This window comes from Podarcis bocagei, assembly GCF_964188305.1.
Source record: "Podarcis bocagei genome assembly, chromosome: 2".
NCBI classification, from domain to species: domain Eukaryota; kingdom Metazoa; phylum Chordata; class Lepidosauria; order Squamata; family Lacertidae; genus Podarcis; species Podarcis bocagei.
Window position 1 is genome coordinate 70,262,469 of NC_138126.1, and position 20,607 is coordinate 70,283,075.

General features: G+C 39.1%; 1 protein-coding gene across 3 annotated transcripts in view; it reads left to right on the forward strand.

Annotated features, from left to right (window-relative positions):
- RNF130 (ring finger protein 130) overlaps positions 1–20,183 on the forward strand; it is a 41,379-nt gene extending 21,196 nt beyond the window's left edge. Inside the window, exons 6-9 of one of the 3 annotated variants that reach the window (XM_081180777.1) lie at positions 219–315; positions 921–1,125; positions 3,627–3,720; positions 6,228–6,410. In XM_081180777.1, the coding sequence (XP_081036903.1) occupies positions 219–315; positions 921–1,125; positions 3,627–3,720; positions 6,228–6,243 (412 nt within the window). In that variant the 3' untranslated portion in view covers positions 6,244–6,410. The other 2 variants (XM_081180778.1, XM_081180779.1) reach the window with 2 other exon arrangements.
- The last annotated feature ends 424 nt before the right edge of the window (positions 20,184–20,607 follow it).

Below are 20,607 nucleotides of genomic sequence, written 5' to 3' on the forward strand. Positions count from 1 at the left end.
TATGCAATCCATACATTCTCAGAAGATCTAAATGTAGCTTTCCTATTAAGGAGTTAGTTGTACATTAAACCCAACTCAAGGATGATTGCCATTTTATTCGAATTCCCAAAATAAATTGTTCAAAATTCCTAATATTTTTTCTTATTATGACCTCTCCAGTATGTCTGGTGTTATTAATAGTTTTGCAACTAGCATTTGTTGTGCTGCTCTGTTTTCAGACATGTTTTCCACAAAACCTGTGTGGATCCATGGCTCAGTGAACACTGCACTTGTCCTATGTGTAAACTGAACATTTTGAAGGCTCTGGGAATTGTGGTGAGTCAAGTCTTATTTAAACAGTAAGGAATGTAGAGCTTTCCTTTCCAAAATGATCATAAATCAGTAAAGTCAGGTACGAGAGGACCAGAATTCCAGGGTGTTAGCCATTCTTCCTTTCTTGCATGAAATTGCAGTGTTCCAATTCTAAATATTGGAAGCATCCTTGGTAGTGGGTGTAAAAGGACTGTGGCAGAGGCACAGAATGATTGGTGTCAGCATTGTGCAAGCCCTGGGTGCCTTCCCATTAGTATATTTTGTTTGGACCTACCTACTATCCCCTCTCAAGTATATTTGCCTCTCACTATTACTTTTGGAATTGGCTCTTTGTACAATTTATCCTCTGGACACTATCAGAACATCTGATGGGATTACTGAATCCTTTGATTTGGATGTGTGGCTGACTGCTTGACAGTCCCTGCTCCAACTGGTTGCTGCTCAGCAGTAACTGCTTCTTCCTGTGAATCACATTTCATCATTGGTCACTATTGGATGCTTGTGCATCCCTCAGATAGCCTTTTGCAGACATTTTACAATATCTCTTAAGATTTTGCCAGAAGCTTACAAAAAGGAAATATATTAACTTGCCAACACTGTGTTTTCAGACAAATGTGCCATGTGCTGACAATATGGCCTTTGACATGGAAAGGCTCACCAGAGGCCAACTAGGCAACAGGAGATCAGTTCTTGGTGACCTTACCAGTGACACCTCACTCACTCTTGAGCCCCTGCGTACTTCTGGAATATCACAGTTTCCACAGGATGGGGAGCTGACTCCAAGAACAGGAGAGATCAATATTGCTGTAACTAGTAAGTGAAGTTTGGTTTTAATTTTAGCATTGTAGGTTTCATGTTGCTTTCAGATTTATGCTCTATTACTATAACTTGCATGGAAGTTTTCTATTAGTTTTAAGTGACAGTGAAAAAGACTCATATTGAACATCAATACAATGAACTTGGAAATAGCTTTGGCAAAATCTTTTTCAAAATTAATTACCAAGTAAGAAAATAGATTATACAAGTCAATTATTTAAATGGCTAACGGTTAAGATGGTTAAGTATTTTAACAATTTTCCCCGTCAGTGAATTATGTTTGCAAATCATAATGGCTGGATCTAGAAATTCAGTAGATTGCTCCAATTATATTTGCCATCTTTTTATAATTATTTTTGGGCTTGATGCAGTCTTCAAACAGTTTATAGTTTGAGTGCCATCAGAAAATCACATATGCCAATTGTTTATGAAAATCACGTATGCCAATTCAACAATCTACCTGTGAACACAACCTTGCATTAAATGAACTCTGGAACAGTGATCTTTGTTGAGCTAGCTGTTTGGGGTATGATTTAGGCAAAAAAGAAGACATAGTACCAGGTCCTAAAAGCTAAAGAACCCTTACTGGATATATAAATAAGAATTTTGCTTCTGATTCTGTTGCACAGTCTAAGCCCCAGGCAAATGGTGTAGTCCTTACTTTGTTCAATTCAGCTGCAGCTCATCAAGGGTAGAACTTTCATATTTCCCGGTGCTAAGCATTGTTTGGTCTGCCTCATGATCAGTAGCAACACATGGCTTTTCTTTCTTTCTGCCTAGCAGGCCTGTGCAGAGCTTGTCTGAGGCCTGGGGTGGAAGTCTTGTTAGAATAAACTCAAATAAAAAAGCAGTCGGTCCCTGGCTGGGGGCCCTGGCCAGCTTAGTCCTCTGAGGCCTAGGACAAGTGTCTCTGGTTGTCCCTGCCCCGCCCTGCATGGGTCTGCTGCCTAACAGACCAGGTAAAACTATTTTATGGGGGAAATGCAGTATGCACTCCGACAAATAAGGATGAAAGTTTCTTTTAGTCTTCTATTTGCAAACTTGATTGTTATGTGAAGTTATACTAACTAAATGTCTTTCATACACTATAAATGAATTGGTGGAACCTGGAGATATGTGGGAACATCTGAGCAGAAGCACTTGCATATTATTTGACCAGTAACTAAGAGAAATGTTTGGGCCAATGTGACATATACTACCACTCTGTAGTTTGGGAGACTGCCAATTTTGACAAAAGAGCTGGGTTTGCCTCTAACATTCCCCATACGTCCCACACATTTATTTAAAAACTTCAGGCATGGAATTAGTGCTAGCACTATATAATATAACAAAGCTAATTTGCTTTGTTATATTCCCTCAGAAGTTGGGTTTGCAGTGTTATCATATTGCTATGTGTGAAGAATTCCATTTGTCAGTAAAATATCCCTCATGAAAATTGAGACTTACCATTGAATACTTTCTACAGTCCTGGTTCTATAATCTTACAGTGGGATATATATCTTATAGTGACTTTGACCATCTTGAGAATGAGCAGTGGTAATGCACCCACCCTGTTGTTGTTGGTTTTGATTATTGCTTGCAGGCCCAGAACATGTCTTAAGAATGGATTGACAACTCTTTTTCATTGACCGGAAAGACTTATTTAATATTCATAACCACATAACTGTGCATTTAACATAGGTTAAATCTCAGTGTACAAATACTGCTGGTTGCAAGAAATGCACATGTACATACATACAACTTCAAAAACAAGCATATTAACTTGGCTTGAGTCCTGTTGCTTTTCCAATCATTTAAAATGGAGATCATGATAAAGGAGAAGAAATTCATGCAACATTTCAAGCACTGTCATCTGAAAACTTTTCTGATTTATTTTAGTTTGTGTACATTGCACACATTCCTATGCCACAAAAAATTAAAATCAAAGAATGCACCTAGAAATGATGTCCAAAACAATCACATCCCTTTAAAAAAATTTAAGATGTACTTTTGTGTGATATTTTTAGAGTAAAATTATATTTCATTTTTTATTATTAATGACTCCCTGCTGAATTCTACCTTTTTAAAGTGCTAGAGCACTTTATTTGCGGTTAAAGGAGTGGAAGAGATGATACAGGCTCTATGTGTGTGCTGTCATGTTTCTTTTAATACAGGTCTCATTTGGAAATAGTCTTATTCCTTAACTGCAGGTAAAGATTTTGCTTATGCTTTCCTTATTTTGCATTTTACTTTGATCAGTCATTTATCATTAATGTCTGGACTCTGTGATCAATATTATTGTATCATTCCTTTTTTCCTCACTTCTCCCCATAACCTTGTTTGCTGGCCTTCTCCATTTAGTACCTTCTTTGCCTTCTGCTTTCCTCTGGAGCTTCACTTCCTGGTGCCCCACATGAGTAGAATTATTGTCTTCTGCTTCTGATCTTTGAGGGCAGTTGCCATCGATTTGACATAAGCCTTCTTCCACGAGTGATTTCCTCCCTTTCCTTTGTCAACAGAAGAATGGTTTATTATTGCCAGCTTTGGCCTCCTGAGTGCCCTTACACTTTGCTACATGATCATCAAAGCCACAGCTAGCTTAAATGCTAATGAGTAAGTAAATGTTCAGATTGTGAGTGTGCCTACACATACGGCAGCATTGTAAAGAAATGATGAGTTGAAGAATTAGAAGGAAGGAAATTTGGGAAACATCCAGAATACAGTGGTGCCTCGCAAGACGAAATTAATCCGTTCCGCGAGTCTCTTCGTCTAGCGGTTTTTTCATCTTGCGAAGCAACCCTATTAGCGGATTAGCGCTATTAAAGGCTTAGCGGCTATTAAAGGCTTAGCGGCTATTAAAGGCTTAGCGGATTAGCGGCTAAAAGACGCTTAGCGGCTTAGAAAAAGGGGGGGAGCGGGGGGAAATCGGAACACTCGCAAGACGTTTTCGTCTTGCAAAGCAAGCCCATAGGGAAAATCGTCTTGCGAAGCAGCTCAAAAACGGAAAACCCTTTCGTCTAGCGGGTTTTCCGTCTTGCGAGGCATTCGTCTTGCGGGGCACCACTGTACAGCGTTCTTTTACTAAGTTGCAATATCAGATTGTTAGAACATCTGAGGATAGGTTTTCCAAAGGGAGGGTACATTTTTTTATTTTTTAGGGGGAAGATGCATTATCGTTCAATTTTAGTTTGTATTCTGGCACTCCTGCTTTTTATTCATTTTGTGTGTGGATATGCGTGCATGCACTCCTTGTTTGGTTAAGTTTATATTAGCAAGCCTACCATTAAGGGAGAATTGTAAAGATCATTGCCTATATGGACTTGAGTGAACAAGCCTAGATAGTGCCTATTCAGATTTAGATAACTGAATGTTATTTATTTGTCTAGGAATTATATTCAGGAAGTATATTCCAATAGGGAAGCTTAAAGGAAATGCCATAGAGAGTAGTAAGGATGCTATTTTTTATTTAATATTTTTCTTCTGCTCCCAGAGAACCAAAAGCAGCTTACAATGAAAAATACAATAAAACAAATAATTTTTATCACTGAAACACAAATTTAAAAACAATTCCTGATAACAATTTAAAAGCAGCAATCAATGAAGAATCAAGTTAAGGCTTAGGGCTGTATGTTTTTAAATAGTTGTTGAAAGGAAAACTTTTTTTAGCTTATGCTTAGAGGAGAGTTTCTTGAATTCCTGATTCCAGCGCAGTGTTATCACCAAGCAAGTGCTGGCTTGTGTAGTATGATGTGCACGAGTTTCCTGCATTTGTGCACAGCCTCTTTGCTCCTGCTTCATTTATTTCTTTGTGCAAGCTGGGAAACAAATCAGGAAACCAGAGTTAACCATAGTTTCCTGTTACCTGCAAACTGGAGAAGTTATGGTTAACTGTAGATTCTTTGTTTCCTTACTCACATGAAGAGACAAGTGACCTGAAGCAAAGGGGCTGTGTACAAGTGCATGAAACAGATTAAGCCTGAATTTGTGCAAACACAGCTACTGAATCTTGTGTCTGCCGACCTAATGGCCTGAGGTAATGGCACAGAGAGCAGGGCTTCCAAGGCACATCTCAAAGCTTTATATGGAAACTAACTATCCTTGAGATAGCCTGGTCTAAGATTGTTTAGGGAGATAAAGATCCAACAGTGATGTACATCCTACAAGAAGTGCAGTATAGGAGAGAGCTTAAGGACGAGAATTTAGAGTGAACTAGGGATGCACCAACATATGTGTACTTAGTAACTCCTGGTCCTATGATCAGTCTGCTGCAAGTAAGGAGGACAAATTATGCAGCAAACATATATTTGCAAGCAAATGTACATTAATAAATTATGGTTCTCACTACATGTGGTGAGCAGCATGAACACAGAGCTTGCTCTCGCACACTGCCCCATGAAGGAGGTATATAGGCTACATATTTTACAGTAATTGACTAGTTCACCAGTACCCTGGTCTGGAATAATCTTACAACTTACTCACGTAGCATTTTGGTTGGCTACTTTCATATTTCCAAAAAGAGACTGGAATATTTTTTAGGGATTTCACACAATATTTCCTACTGGTGATAGCTGCATTAAACTAGAAAGTTCCTCCTAGATTTTTGTATCTAAAAGTAAAAATGATGTTTGCATAAATGGATACTACAGATATCCAAAACCACTTTCAGTCATTACTTTGCTATGCTGGAACAAGATGTGCAAGTTTCCCACATAGTGCCCCATCTCTGATCTTTTGGGTGGAGGAGATGCAGAGATTGTATTTTGGACATGACACAGTATAATAGGAAGCCGGGAGAATTTATATATTGTGTTCATGTACAGTATTTTTATTTATTTCACCCCCCCCCAAAAAAAAGGTGTAGTAAATAAATTAAACCTAGTGTGGAGGTCAAGGTGGTAGCTAGGATTCGTAATTTATTTCCCATTTTTATGAACCATCTATTTTAACTGTGATATCTACAGATTTGCCACTTGTGAAAAACGAATAGCTGTATGCCTTCCTTCCCATTGACAGAAAGCACTAGCAAGTTGTTTTTATTCTGCTCATAATTTATTTTGAACATTTGTGCATTAAACAACAACAGTAAAATATTACTGATAATCTCTTTTACTTTCCCACAGAACTGAATGGTATTGAAGAAACACTTTGACTAATCGCTTTGGAGAGAGAGCGGCTTATTTTTATGTATCATTTCTTGATCATGTAACACAAGCATATGTTTTGTACATTCTATTTTCATAATTTGCTAATGCTGAAGCTTTGTATTACAAAAGACTCAATAAAAGGTCAATCATAAAAAAATATTCTGAGATTGAATTTTATTATACGCTTGTCAGTGGAAAGTGGTCCCCCCCCCCATCCAGTGAATGTTTCCACCTAGTTCTGTTCAATGTATGGACATGTATCAGATTTTGATCTTATACTTCTGTAAATTCAAGGCTTAGTTCCTTGAACTAAAAGTTAACAAAGAAGTTTGCAGGAGGAAAGTTTTAGGTCCCTTCCTTCTGCCAGCATGCCTGCTCTTCCGCAGAAAGCTGCTCTGAAAAGTCAAGGAGGCCCTCTTAAACAACATGAGATGTAGATCCTCCAGGGACAGTCCTGGATTTGCTGAAGCCATCCCAGTTTCTGATTTGATCCTGGAATGTCCTGCTTTTCCTTAGGATGTCCCTATTTTCATCAGATAAATGTTGAAGGGTATCGAATAGGATATCCCTATTTTCATCGCAGAAATGTTGGAGTGCAGGCCTGGTGCTGCTGCAGAGAGGAAGAACTGCCTAAAATTGAGGTTGGATCCTAAGATAAGTTAACTTATCTAGGAGTAAAGTTTCCCATTCTTTCCCTCTTCTAGTACCCCACCATGTTCCATTTTATATTATTCAGGAGGGCCCTTTGATCTTCTACAGCAGGCATCCCCAAACTTGGCCCTCCAGGTGTTTTGGGACTAAACTCCCATCATCCCTAGCTAACAGGACCGGTGGTCAGGGATGATGGGAATTGTAGTCCCAAAACATCTGGAGGGTCGAGTTTGGGGGTGCCTGTTCTACAGAGTCTTTTCAGAAGTCTGAGGGTAGCAAACATTCCTTCTGTGAACTTGCTTAACTTAGTATACAAGCCAAAGCTAACCTATAAATTAGAAAAAGGCACTCACTTTATGGATTTCCACGAAACACTAACACAAATGGGAAGCAGTTCTAGCTAAAGGAAGGAGGGCTTGATTTCTGTTAATCTTCCCTTGTTCCAGCTCCCTGTATCGTATCTTGATAATGCTCTGAAGGTATCTCAGTCCTCAAGGGTAGCTTTTTGGGGGTTGTAGTGGAAAAGAAGAGGTGAGCAATCGCCTTTCCATAAGTGAAACTCCTCTTGCAATATTTGGGACTTAAATAATTATGACTCCAAATTTGTTCAGAGGTTACAAGTGGAAATACCAGGTGTAGGATATATACTGTTTTATAGCTACATAAACATTTAGCTTGTGTTATTTCATTTTTATTATTATTATTGTTCTCATACAAGCTTCAACAACATGGCATCCTCATGGTTTTGTCTTCCGTTTCTCATTCCTTAATACTTCTGCATATAAAGAATGGCAATTGTGGTCTGTTTTTAGATAAGTTATTACAAAATCTAATGCTTGAACAACCTAAATTACCTCAGCTCTCTGCAGTTCGAAAAAATATTGAGGAAAAGAAGAAATTGTCTGGTTAGATAGCTTTCATTGTTGTTGGGGTTAAATAGAGTGTTTGGCAAAAACATGATGTATCAGTAAAGAAATAGGTGTATAATGTATATAGGTATACATGCATATTCTTTTCTCTCTTGACTCTTCTCCTGTGGCATTGGGGGAAATGGATTGGGTGGGTGTTGCGAGCAGGCCAGGAATTTGGGCAGCTGATTTGGGGCAAGAATATCCAGATCCAGTGGCCCTTTAGAATCACTGGCTGCATCGCGATCAACTGGGCAGGATTCTGCTCCTCCTGCAGGGAGACCTCAGTTTCAGGGTGTGGCACAGCTGCCCTTGACAATTCTAAATTTAACTTTATCAAAGATTGGAAAAGAAATTTATTTAAATAAAATTTACTCCTTGCAAACCACCTGATTGTCCCTTCTCTGCTACTTCTACATCACAAATTATTCTCTAAGGGAATCAACACTGAACACTAATGTGAAAGTGTGTTCAGCTATTGTGATTGGAAATGAATGGTGTATAGGATTGCTTCCACAGCAAGCTCTTCCATTTCAAATCGGGTCAGTGACACAAAATCTCTTGTCCCTGCTGCTTTTTCAGTAGTGGTGCTTGCTTGCACTTCCAAGCCATTGAACACAGCACATTCTTCTTCTTCTTTTCTCATAGAGTAAGAATCATTCAGCTCTTTATAAAGAAAATCCACAGTGGCCTTGTTAGTGAATGTAGAGCTGTTGGGCTCTTGATTTCCAGCCAAAAGCTAATGTCAGACTTAATGAGATTGACTATTGAATCAGGCAGACAAAAAGGCGTAAGCTGGCCAAAGCCAGAACCTTTTGTGTTTTTGTTCAATCAAAGTTTAACCTACTTTTGAATTTAGTACTGTGTTTAATTAAAATAAGCCAGTTTGCATTTCTAGCTATCAAAAAAGGAGCTGGCGTTCCTTTTTTTATGATGCTTTTAAAGAAATATTGGGGCTGGGGATTTAAAAGTACTTCTTGAACTTGGGAAAGCAGCCAACATCTATATTAAAATAGTAGCTTAATTTGTAGCTGTCAGGAAACCGTCAGCTGAGAAAGCAGCTTTTATTAATTAGAAATGAAGTGTGTTAAAGTTTTCATAATAGAATATTTCAAAATGTCTTTGAAACGTTCAGAGAAATGTCACAAATAAGGAAGTGACTTTGCTTTAGAAAATGTGAAAAAGTCAAATTGAGGAGAAAGGAAGTACCACGTGAATTTTCAAAACATTGTTTTGCCTTTTTTTGTTTTGAAAAGCTGAAAAAACGGGTTCTTTGTATGTTGAATGCCTGCATGTAAATTTTATTAGCCAGTTTTGTAACATTTGAAACAGACCTCATGAGCATAGTAAACCTGGTCAGTTCTTTCTAGATTTATGTTTTGTTCATTACATGTAGCAAAGTTGCTGTGCTAGCAAATAAGCTAAGAATTTTTAAATGAACGGGAGGAGGGGGAAATGTATGTAGGTCAGTCCTTTTCTTGTCTCTTGATATGGGCTTGTCTTGTGAAACCCAGTCAAAAGGCAAGAGAACCTTCAATCTGCAAGGCAACATGTCCTTTACTAGGCTCCTTTTCCGGCAATTGGAGTTGCAGGGAGAGGCTATAGTTATAAGCAAGCTTCAGATTGCTTTAAGGCAACAGAATAAGCACATAACACATGTGTTTGCCTTCCTCATGCTAGTAACAGCAAGATTTGATGACAGCTTTTTCTTAGTGCACTCTGAGAGTAGGCATATAGTCTTCATCACAGAGATCAGGAAAATTGAATCAATTTGTAGTCAAAAAGCCCATGGCTGTGTTTAAATTTAGCCCATACTGCTGCTTTCACAGCAGTGAGAAGCAAACCTCTGATCGAAATCAATTTAGACTGTCAGTCAGCTAACAGTAGCAGAAATCTGTTTTCTCCAGCATCTTACTACAGTGATGTAAGCAGCTTCTTTGCTGGGCCTTGGGTGGGTGGGGGGAATACTAAGGTAAATTTTGGATGAGAGGGATGGTAGAAATGTCTTGGAAGCTTACAACGAATTGATGAATACAGAGCGATGTGGGTGAAATGACCCAAATAAAAAAGAGGAAAGTGTCAAGGATTTCCTAACAAAAATGGACAGTCTGTGTTGAAGGAAACGAATGGAGAGAGAACTTGATAGGCAAATGTGACACGAGGCAGATCTGTAACCAGATTATTGAACAGATGTAAAAGGATAGAATGGTATTAATATTTAACACTTAGAAAACACCGAAACTTTTTAAGCGTTATACATAAGTTTAAAGATAAGACTGTCACTGCCTGCCTTGTGATCATAGGCTATCTGCCTGGTGTCGGGAAGGGGCAAAGTGTGCTTCTGCAGTCCCAAGTAACAGGCAGTTGGAGCAAAATATTCTTTCATGCAGGGCTGCAGGGAGCATTCCCTCTGCAGTTGTTCATACTGTGGCCGATGAAAGAGATCTGGATATATTGCAGATGTTCTATTTTCCAGGTGTCTAATATGTAACAGCACTGACTGCTTGCTGCACAAAACACAAGCGGCACCCTTCTGCACACAAGCCTTGCGGCCCTTCTTGGCAACTGTTTCATACACAGGCTACCTTGAATTTTATTTTATTTTATTAAATTTGTATACTGCCCTTCATCCAAAGATCACACCTACATGTCATCAGCCGAGAGTTTATTAAACCTGTAGTATTACATTGTCCATACAGAAGTATGCAATGGGTTTATTACTGGAAAAAGAGAGGTCTTTCTAATTTTCCAATAATTCACATCCCAGATAATGATGGTTAATTTTTAAAAAAACCTGATGTTTCTTTTGCATTTCTGTGACCTTGGTATAAAAGTAGATTGAAATGCGTAAACTTTGTTGTTAGCAGAGTCGCTTCGTTTTTTCTGCCTCGTTCCTAATAGGATTCTTTTTATTGTTGCTTCTTTCCTAGGTGGCCACTTCTTTCACCGTAATTCCCTCTCTCCTCGGAGCCTGGTTTATGAGAATGACTTCTCTTCCATTGAACCTGTCTTGGACATGTATGATGAGAACAAGACCTGAAGGGGATCTGCATTCTTCTTGCTTTGCTCTCTTTCCCCTTTCCTTTTCCGTTTCTCATTCCTATTGTTGTGTACTCCTTCCATGGGTGTCCTTTGTCTGAAGAAGAGCTGCCTTTTCCAGAACATGTGCCTGGCTGCCAGGCTGCAAAGGTGAAGCTCAGCTGAGGCAATATCCAAGGATGACATCTGTAAACGGATGAAGTGTGTGCACAAAGTCGGCTGTTGGAGGTTGCCGAGTGACCAAGTTGTCATTAGCAGTGCCAGCGGGATGGTGTTGGTATGCTAGAGGTTTTGCCCTACTCTCAGTTTTAATTTTGTACAACAGTCACCTCTCGAGTAGGCACATGATATTTCTCTTCTTTTTTTTAAAAAAAAAGTTGCAGTGTTTGCCAGCTTAGTTGCCTGATGGAGGAGGTGGTAGGCTACATGCCCAAAGCGCTCCAGTTATTCTTCATTCTAACCTTGATCTTACACTGAACATCCCCATTCCAAAGGGATCTATGAGAAATGTATTAATGTTCCAGCTTTCCATTTAACAAGCTGGTGGCAGAACAAGCCAATGTTACAGCAGCATTACAGCCTGCAATATTCGTACAGGATTTTTCAGGGGTGGGGGATGAGGGTTCCTACTTCATTGCTGCGGTTAAATATGAACAAAAGCTGCTTAGAAAGAATGCAAAAAACAAACAAACAAAAACAGCCATTTTTACAGCCTTCCTGCTGAAGGAATCTCAGACTGATGCTGCTGCTGAAATTTATAAAACCAATATTTGATCTTTAGATGATTAAGACTTCTTAAGAAGAACCCAGGAATCAGAAATAGGTTATTGCTTGTTTTTTTAAAAGGTGTGTACTTTTTCACTCTGATTTTTAAAAAGCCGCTTACGTTGGTGTTACATACTGAAAGAACTGGAAGCATCCTTCATACATTTTTACCTGAGATAAATAATCATAAAGCAACAAACACTTTTCTGAAGCTACACCTGTTCCAGAGGACATCAACAGTATGAATCCAGTATGGAGGAAATGCAGTTGCTACTTCGACATCCAGGAGTAAATCCATATTTACTAGAATGGGACAGTGGCTGTAGGAAATAAACTTTCCAACTGATGCAAAAATGGACAGCTAAAAGAACAAAGACTATAGGGTGTGTGTGTTTTTAAGTAGTTGGCAGTGTTGCTTAAGCAAAAAATAGCAATTCAGAACAAAATTATGCGATGGTGCATCTAAAGTAGCTTTTCCTACTGTGGGTGCTGCATAAAATGTAACAATTGAGAATAGTCGTCCCCGTCCCCCCCATTGCAAACCTGAGCTGCTGTAGAGATAGAAGTGGTATGCTTGTAGTGTGGACACTTAATGCTCTTATAAATCTTGATTGCTGAAGAAATTGAAAACCAAAAGAAAAGGTAAGGAATGTTGTGTGGGTGTCTCGTTCCATTCAGGCAGCTTACAGATGAAAAATGTCTTGTTTTTCTCCTGCAGAAAGCGGGCTTTCACAAGATCTCTCCTCCCCTGAAATGTTGTGATGCTGAAAGTTTTATGCAAAGACTTGAAATTAGCTCTGTGAAGCTAAGTGTTTCTTCGTTAGCAGGAATGCCCTTTCTGTGTTGCTGAGATGGCCATATTGTGTGTCTGATCATTCTTAACTGGGTGATACAGAGCTTAGGGACTTAGCACTGGCAGCCGTTTTGTTTGTTATATGTGCCAGGTAAGTTTTAATGTACTCCACTGAACTGTGAGAGATTCTTTACAAAATCTATTTAAAAGCACAGTCTTGAAGTATTGTGAATGAAAGTTAGATGATTTAGTGGAGAAGATCAGTAATACTGATTACATGATTACAATGATATTATTTAAATGGACACACAAAGTCTAGCATTCATTTTTCCTTTTACAAACTACCAATACCATACACTTCTCTGATGGCAAGAAAGCATCTTATGAAAGAAGTGTATGTAAAGTGCTCTCGTATTGCAGAGTTTTTAGTGCATAGCTAGAATCTGGATTAAAAAATGCCTAAAACAGGTTCTGCCCCTGCCCAATCCCTTAACTATACATCTGCAATTGTTCACATGTAATAAATCACAGTAGTTTACCTGATTTAAAAATTTTAACTAGCTGAAGTTAATTTTAAAACCGAACTGTTACTGAACTTTACTGAATTCTTACAGCCATAACATTGAAGTATTTAAGACTGGGTGTTTGGCAAGATGTTGTGGAATGTTCAAAGGTCACTGTGTAGGCCCATAGCCTGAAAGGCAATAAAATATATTAACTGGATAAACTTTTAGAAAATGTTAATTGGAAGCAAAAATACCAATAATTCTTTGTGCACAGAGAAAATGTAGTTCAATCAGTGGTTGATTTCAATGAGATTTAAGTGTAATTACATTCCTTTGTATTTGCATTTTAACGGGTGAATGGTAATATCATAGTCATGTTTTTAACAGATTCAGGCCACTATTTTAACCAAACTTAGACCGTTTTTAGCAAGATCCAGGCTTCTCCTCCTCCTCCTCCTCCTCCTAACTTAATGGATTTTCTATTCTATATAGATGAATGAGGCAACTTATGATTTAGGGCATTGTTTGCTAGATATAAACAATGTTTGCTCTCCAAATCAAGGAGAGAGCTATTGTTTGAACATATACAGCTGCTGCTATAGAGTCAGATCATTGGCTCCTCTAGCATCATATTACCTGTTCTGGCTGCCAGCTGCCCCAAATCCCAGGCCTGCTGCCCCAAATGCTTTAAAATAGAGGCACTACCATGGATGAGTTTGGTATCTTCTGCATGCGAAAACTATGTTTTATCACTGAGCTATGCTCTGCCCTGTCTCGTTTCTAGAACATGAGGCAGGGCAATCAGAATTCAGTGAACTACAGCTGGCCACTATACTAATATTTTCTTTGGTATCTGAGGCATTGGTGGCAGTGCCTGAAGCTAAGAAAATAGAGCAATGAAAGGGAAGCATGGAAGCCTTAAACAAACTGTAGTTACTATTGAGTTATCTGTCTGACTCAGAATGTTGCGCCCTACTGCGGCCGTTCAACATGTCTTGGCTCATGAAGAACCTTGACAGTTGCCACTGGAGCATATTCTGTGTCCTGATAACTTGGGAATGGGCAGCAATCAAGAAAAGCTTTCAATTGTAGCTTTTCAAATGTGGCTTTTGTCTGAGCTGTAAACTGTAGTATCCCTCTGAACAATAAAAGCAAACAAATAAGCCCCCAGAATTCACAAGAAAGCACCCTTCGGAAAAGCCTAGTGCTGCTTAAACTTCAATGATTCCTTAAGTAGATGTCATCAAGACTGGGCCTCCTTCCCCTATAGATCTTCCCAAACATAAAATATTTTGCTATCTTGAGAGAGAATGCAGTAGGGGGGTGAACTCTAATTTAAGTATTATGTATTGCCCTTTAAGAACAATGGTGGCTTACGTTCAGGGGCATATATTTTATCTTGACAGTATCATTCACTCTTTTATTTAGCCCATGATGGGTTTTAAAAAATAATAATAATAATCAAGATTTCTGAACACAGGTCAGACCATGATGTGAGCACACATTGATTCATTCTCAAGACTAGAATGTTTGTACATAATCAGCCCAAATTTGGGGTGGGTAGGGTGGGGTTGAGATGGATTTGGTCTTGTGAACCTACTATTTTGCCATTGACACTGTTGTGAAAAACAGTATTTTTAAAATAAAAAGACAACTGGGGAAATCAGCTTGTACATAAACACAAGTTTTAAAACTCCCATCCTGCTTATATTTGGCTACACTCCAAGCAAAAAAACAGCTTGCATAGTTTTTTAAGATGTTTATATTACATGTGAAATGGCTGTTCAGTCTTCTCACTTAAAAAGTGCAGCAAATACTTAGCCCAATATAAGAATTGTGGTATACAGTACACGTTTTTTTTCTTCAGAGTTTATCCCATGTAAGGAAAAAATGTGAGAAAGTGGCTCTTCCAAAAGGGATTCTTCATGTGCCTTGCCATCCAGCATTGCACAAGTGCCCCTAGCCAACTACAGAGACTGGGTCCTGCTCTGCACCTTTCTAGAGAGCATGCATTTTATTAATATCTGGGTGTAGCTACTTATTAGAGGTAACACAAAAACAGGTAATGCAGGCACGGGGGTGGGGCATGTCTGTTTCTAAATTTATTACACTCCCAAAGATTTCAGGCAGTTCATTTGAAAGATTAGTTAATTGCACACATCCTTCTTCGATGTTTTCCCCCTATATGTGTATGATAACTAATTTACCTAGTTAAGAATGCATTTTAGCAGATGTAGTACTTAAGACTTATATTGTTTTTTTTATCTAATTCCCTGTCGCTTTGTTCAAGAACTGCACAGGTATATAGAGGCTATACTATTACAAGTAAAGTAAACTGTGGCTCAGTTGATAGAAGCTATGTCCTCTCCTTTTCCTGTTACTTTTCTGGGGTTTATTATTGCAACTGGAGGAAATTGTAGCAATGATAGACTGCGGTCTGGTCCACACACTTAACAGGCATTTTCGCATTGTGGAGCAGACATGTACTCTTCTCACCCACCACGCATTGCATACAGCGAACAGTTCACTAAAAGGCCCAAATTTCACAACTTGATTTCACAAGCCAGTTTCACATGATTTCCCCTTGCCTCTGCATGAGACACTTTGTCTCATCTTATGTTCATGGGGCAGGGGTGGGAGGGAGAGGAGGGATAGTTATAGGGCATGTCAAGTCAGAGAATCATAGAGTTGGAAGGGACCCTGCGGATCATCTAGTCCCAAAACCCTGCAATGCAGGAATAGGCAGCTGTCCCATATGGGGATCAAACCTGCAACCTTGGCGTTATCAGCACCACATAACCAACTGAGCTATTCAGGCTGATATGCACCTTCTTCTCCAGTGTATTCACAGGATTGATTGCTAATATATGAATGAGACCATTATCCACAAACTGTTTTTAAAAGAAAGGTGTGCGTATATTAAAAGCCTGTTTCACTTGTAAATTCCTAGGAGATAGGCACGCACAATTAAGACTAACAGCCCTAATAAAATGCGGTTTTTAAAAATGTGAATAGGAATAGGAACCATACACATACAAATAGACTGCTGCAGTGAGGGCAAAAATGTGGGTAAAACAGTAACTTTGGACAAATGGTTTGTGGATTTAGGAGTGCAAATACTTGTTAGGCAGAATAGTAACCCATGGACATATCCACCCTACAAATAAATGAAAGTCTGTTTTATACCACTATTGCCACCTTTGTGCCAGAAAGAGAAGGGTGTATTCAATCTAGCCTGGACTAAAAATAATCATTGACTAATGCAATTAGCAAAGTGTGTGAGCATGGAAAAGGATAGTAAAAGTTGGTGCCTTCCCACTTTTAAAGATGAGCTTTTTTTCCATTCCTGGACTTTAGACAGCTAGTGTTCTTCCTTCCATAGGCAAACCACTTTCCCTTGGCATCTGTGTTTTTATTGGTTGTGATAAAGGAAGCTGGTAGGCTTGTTTTGCACAATTTTAGAGCTGGGAGGTCATAAGGCATCTAATCTATCTACTCCTGAATAAGTGTATTTACATATAAACCACTGTTAAAAATATTTCTCTAACCTTGTTTAAAAATGCCCAGTGACAGAGACTCCCTTAATAACTTGTTCCATTCATTGTTGCTTCCTAATTATTCCTCCTACTTAATAATTTCCCTTGCTCATTTTCCGATTCATGTTCTAACTTGTGTGCCACACCCTCCCACACCCAATAATACTGTTTTTCACAGTAGTTATGAGTCCATCTCTATCCAGAGGGCATATCAACATATTTAAAACATGTAGTCCTATACAAAGACTCTGTTTTCGCAGCAAGACTGCATTGATGTGCCCTATGTGAATTTACAGAGATTATACAAAGTAACTAAGAAGCATCTGCATCATGGTTCCATGACGTTCAGTTGTTTACAGTGACATCTAGTGGGGAAGAAGGGGGTAAATCAGCTCTCCAGGCATTCATCTGATGTTTAAACAATGAAAACTTGTTGAGTCCTATTGTTTGGCCTACATAGGAAAGAAAAACAGATATATAGCAACTTTTCAAGCAGACATTGCTGTATCCCCCACTTTAACCTTTTCTTCAACTGACCTATTATTTGGTGAAATCAGCGTATTATGGATGGCCTTCTACTAGGTGCTATTGGGGTAAATGAAGTAGGCATAATCCTTTCTGTACAAAACTTAGCAGCTAACAAGAGAGTAGTTTGGTTTTATTGTTCCTTTTTCAAGCTGTACTTGGCCTGTAAAACATTTGCAGTTAGAAGGCTTGTCTACCCTCCTGTCACTCCCATATGTGTGGAAAGGGCTTCACACCCTCTTAGATTGTATTTATTTATTGCAGTTGATTGGTGCAGTCAAAACTGTATTATAGTTGTACTGAAGCAGCACAACTGCACTAATGGGTAGTGCAGTTGTACCAAGGATCGCTGCTTCTCTTCAAAACAGTGCCACTTGAACCACACAGCCTGTTTTTGGCAGTGCTCCGTTTGTAAAGCTTATCCTAGTATACAGTTGCAGTGATGGGGGAGGGAGCTGCACCTCTTGAGTTCCCTTCTGTCACGTGGCTACTTAAAGCATAGGTTCCCTGATATTTCAGCTTAGACTGCAGAGGGATGACATCAGTTGAAACTGACCTGCAGTAAACTAGCAGTATGTAAACTCAGATTTTACTGTGTTCTGAAATTGGCACAATTAGCAGAATGTACATGATGTATTGCTATTAGCACACCTGTGCATTTGCTATAGGAGGGGCTTAGCTCCCTTTCTATCAGTTCAGTAAAAAGATGATGATCTGGTGTAGGATTCACATGCACCAGGCAGGAAACAAGTGAGTTTTTGAACAGGAAATATCTAGTTCCATCCAAGCGCTAAACAAGCAAGTTATGTTCAATGCTTCTGTTTCCTCATATATAATATGGTAATAATACCTACCTCACAGGAATAGTGTGAGACTTCATTCATTAATATTTATTAAGAATGGCAAGCTTCTTGCATGGATGGTGCTATGTAAATGCTTACATGTTTGTTCGCTTGTTTGCTTATATATCTTCCCAGTTTTCCCTATAGATGTCAGGCCCTCTGGGGTGCTAGACCATGTTGGGTAAAGCGTTGTGATCTGTTATTGTATCTGTACTCTGATTGTCTGCCTCTCTTTTTATTATTTAGTGTTTGTTCACTTATGCTTGATGGGCCATGCTTGTAACTCTCTTAAATGTTATTTCTTTTGATGTATCCAGACAATAGAATACAGTGGAATGGCATTTTAAAGGGATGATCTGCTGACTCACTAAATTGGCATACTCCCAATGAGTTCAGAATGTCTACGCTAGTATAAAGGGTCAATGATTCTCCCGTTAGAATTGCCAGTCATGTCAATGATGGGATTTTAGCAAATGCCAGCTATTGAAGTTGTGTTCCATCAAGCACCTAGATTGCTAAAACCATGTTCTTATTATGTTGAGATCTGCTCAAATTATGGGGGGAAAGAAGATAGTGGTCCTTTATAAAACTCACAAGCCTCAACTCCTGAGACTGCCCAATTTTAGTCAGATCATGGGCCCCCTGCACTCTCCCAAAAACAGTAGTGAAGGGGATCAGGCCCTCTCCGAGCTCCCTGTAATTTGAGCACTTCTGACAATCCCTGTAAGAGGGTATAAGAACCTAAAAAAAACACACCAGCTATCACATTTGTTAACACACTGGTGAGGTTGATCTGCATTAACGAAAAGCACATGTCAAATAACTGTCACTCAGCTCTGTAGCTTGGAGAAAAGAGTTGCCATTTTTCTAGCATATAATCTAATCATTTGGAATGGCTCTGGCTGCCCCACTTCCAAGGTCAGTAAAGTTTCCTTCAGTTCTGGGAACTGAAGAGAAGAGGCACTTGCTATGTGGTAGTTAGGCTGTGCTGTCTTAGATATGATGGTGGTGGTTATAATTAACAGGAGCGTGATGAATAACCCTCATACCTGGGCTTTATCCAGACACTGTATATTGAGGATGGCTAATCTGTGACTCTCCAAATATTGTTGGAATCCAGCTCCCATCAGTCTCAGACAGTATGGCTAATGGTCAGGGGTAGGTACACCACCTCTGCTGTATATGAAGGCTTTGCCAGCTTTTTCTGAAAGCGTTCCTGTGCCTTTCACAGCTGCATGCCAGGCTAAAATGCAACTTGTACAACTTCTCTTGGCATAAAGATGCAGTCATTTTTTGGGGGGGGGGGGGAGCTGCAGTTGCTAAGTTCCTTCTTGTCATGCAGCAACTGAAACCACAGGAGCCCAGCCAATAAAAAGAGGGGGAGGAGAAAATCTGTGGATATTTGGAAATCAACACTTGTGGGTTTAAGAGGAAATGCTGCCACCAGAATTAAACATTTGACCTGCTTTCCTCTCTTCTCTACATCTGCACATTGCTCACTCTGGTGATTAAAATTGCTGCACTAAGCCTTATATGTTAGGAGAAAATAACTTTTCTGAAGTGCACAAAGCTAGCGGTATCCCAGTTGTTTGGTCAACTTAGCAGCAAAATAAATGGGTATCTGCTAGATGCCCTTTTTGTGCCACTTAAGGGCTATGCATGCAATCCTTAGGTTTGTGGTTATCCATAGAAACTATTTGTATGGATATTTAGTTACGCTGAACCAACAGTTTGCATTTGTATCAGCACACAGTTCAGTGGATGTGCTTAATCATGATTTGAGCTCATGTAACTACAACCAGCAGTCTTGAATCCAGACGGTTAGCCCAGATAGAAAATTTAAGTGGATAACTCTGTACGTAAGGCTTGTGTGTCTGCTCAGGATCCCCAGGTACAGGCCAAGATTAACTATGCACAAAATGCAGTGAGAATAACTTTTAGCAGGTCTTTTGCAATGTGATGAGTGAAAGTGATTAAACTATCAAACAGCATGTATGTAAAATACAATGGCAGGGCCTATGTATTTGAATTCCTCATTGCTATATTGTGAATTATACCAGTATGAACAACAGAGAGCCGAAAAATACAAACAAGCTACTAGAGGTCTGGCAAAGTGAAAAGGATTATTTGCCTTGTTTCTTATCTAGGCATGTGCAGGCAGTATGCCACCCTCTTGACAATCTAAACTTTAAAATCTGTGTGATAAGCTGTAGCTTGGCAGCCACAAAAATTCTTAGTCTACATATTTTGATGTACGTATACTACTATATTGTAGCTATGTGGTATATGCTGATATGTTAATAGTGTATACCTTTAAGTTAGGATTTGCTAATGTAATACATTTCAATAAAAAGCTATTTAAAAACAGCCTGTGCCTGCTTAATGGTGTTCCATTGCTCTGTATATGTGAGAATTTCACTGCCTGGCAAATCCCAGTGCACAACTGGTGAGACAATCTGAGATACCTGTTCTCCAGTGTTTCAAGAAAATGGATGAAATCTTCGGCACACAGAAAATTATCTTCTAGGTATCTCAGATGGCTCTTCGTGCATTTTATTTCCTGTTTTACTTAGATATCATGTGACCACATGGCAGATAAGGAACCAGTGGACAAATTAAAAATAAGCTCACCTGCCTGATTCTCATTTCATGATACTTCACAAACTGTACTTTCACATAGTCAATTTTGTGTTCTGTGGTGTTCAGTAAATTTTACAGCAGGCAGTTAAGAAGAATAGTAAGGCAAGATAATATAGGAAGAAGGCGCAATCCCTAAATTGTAAGGTCTAAC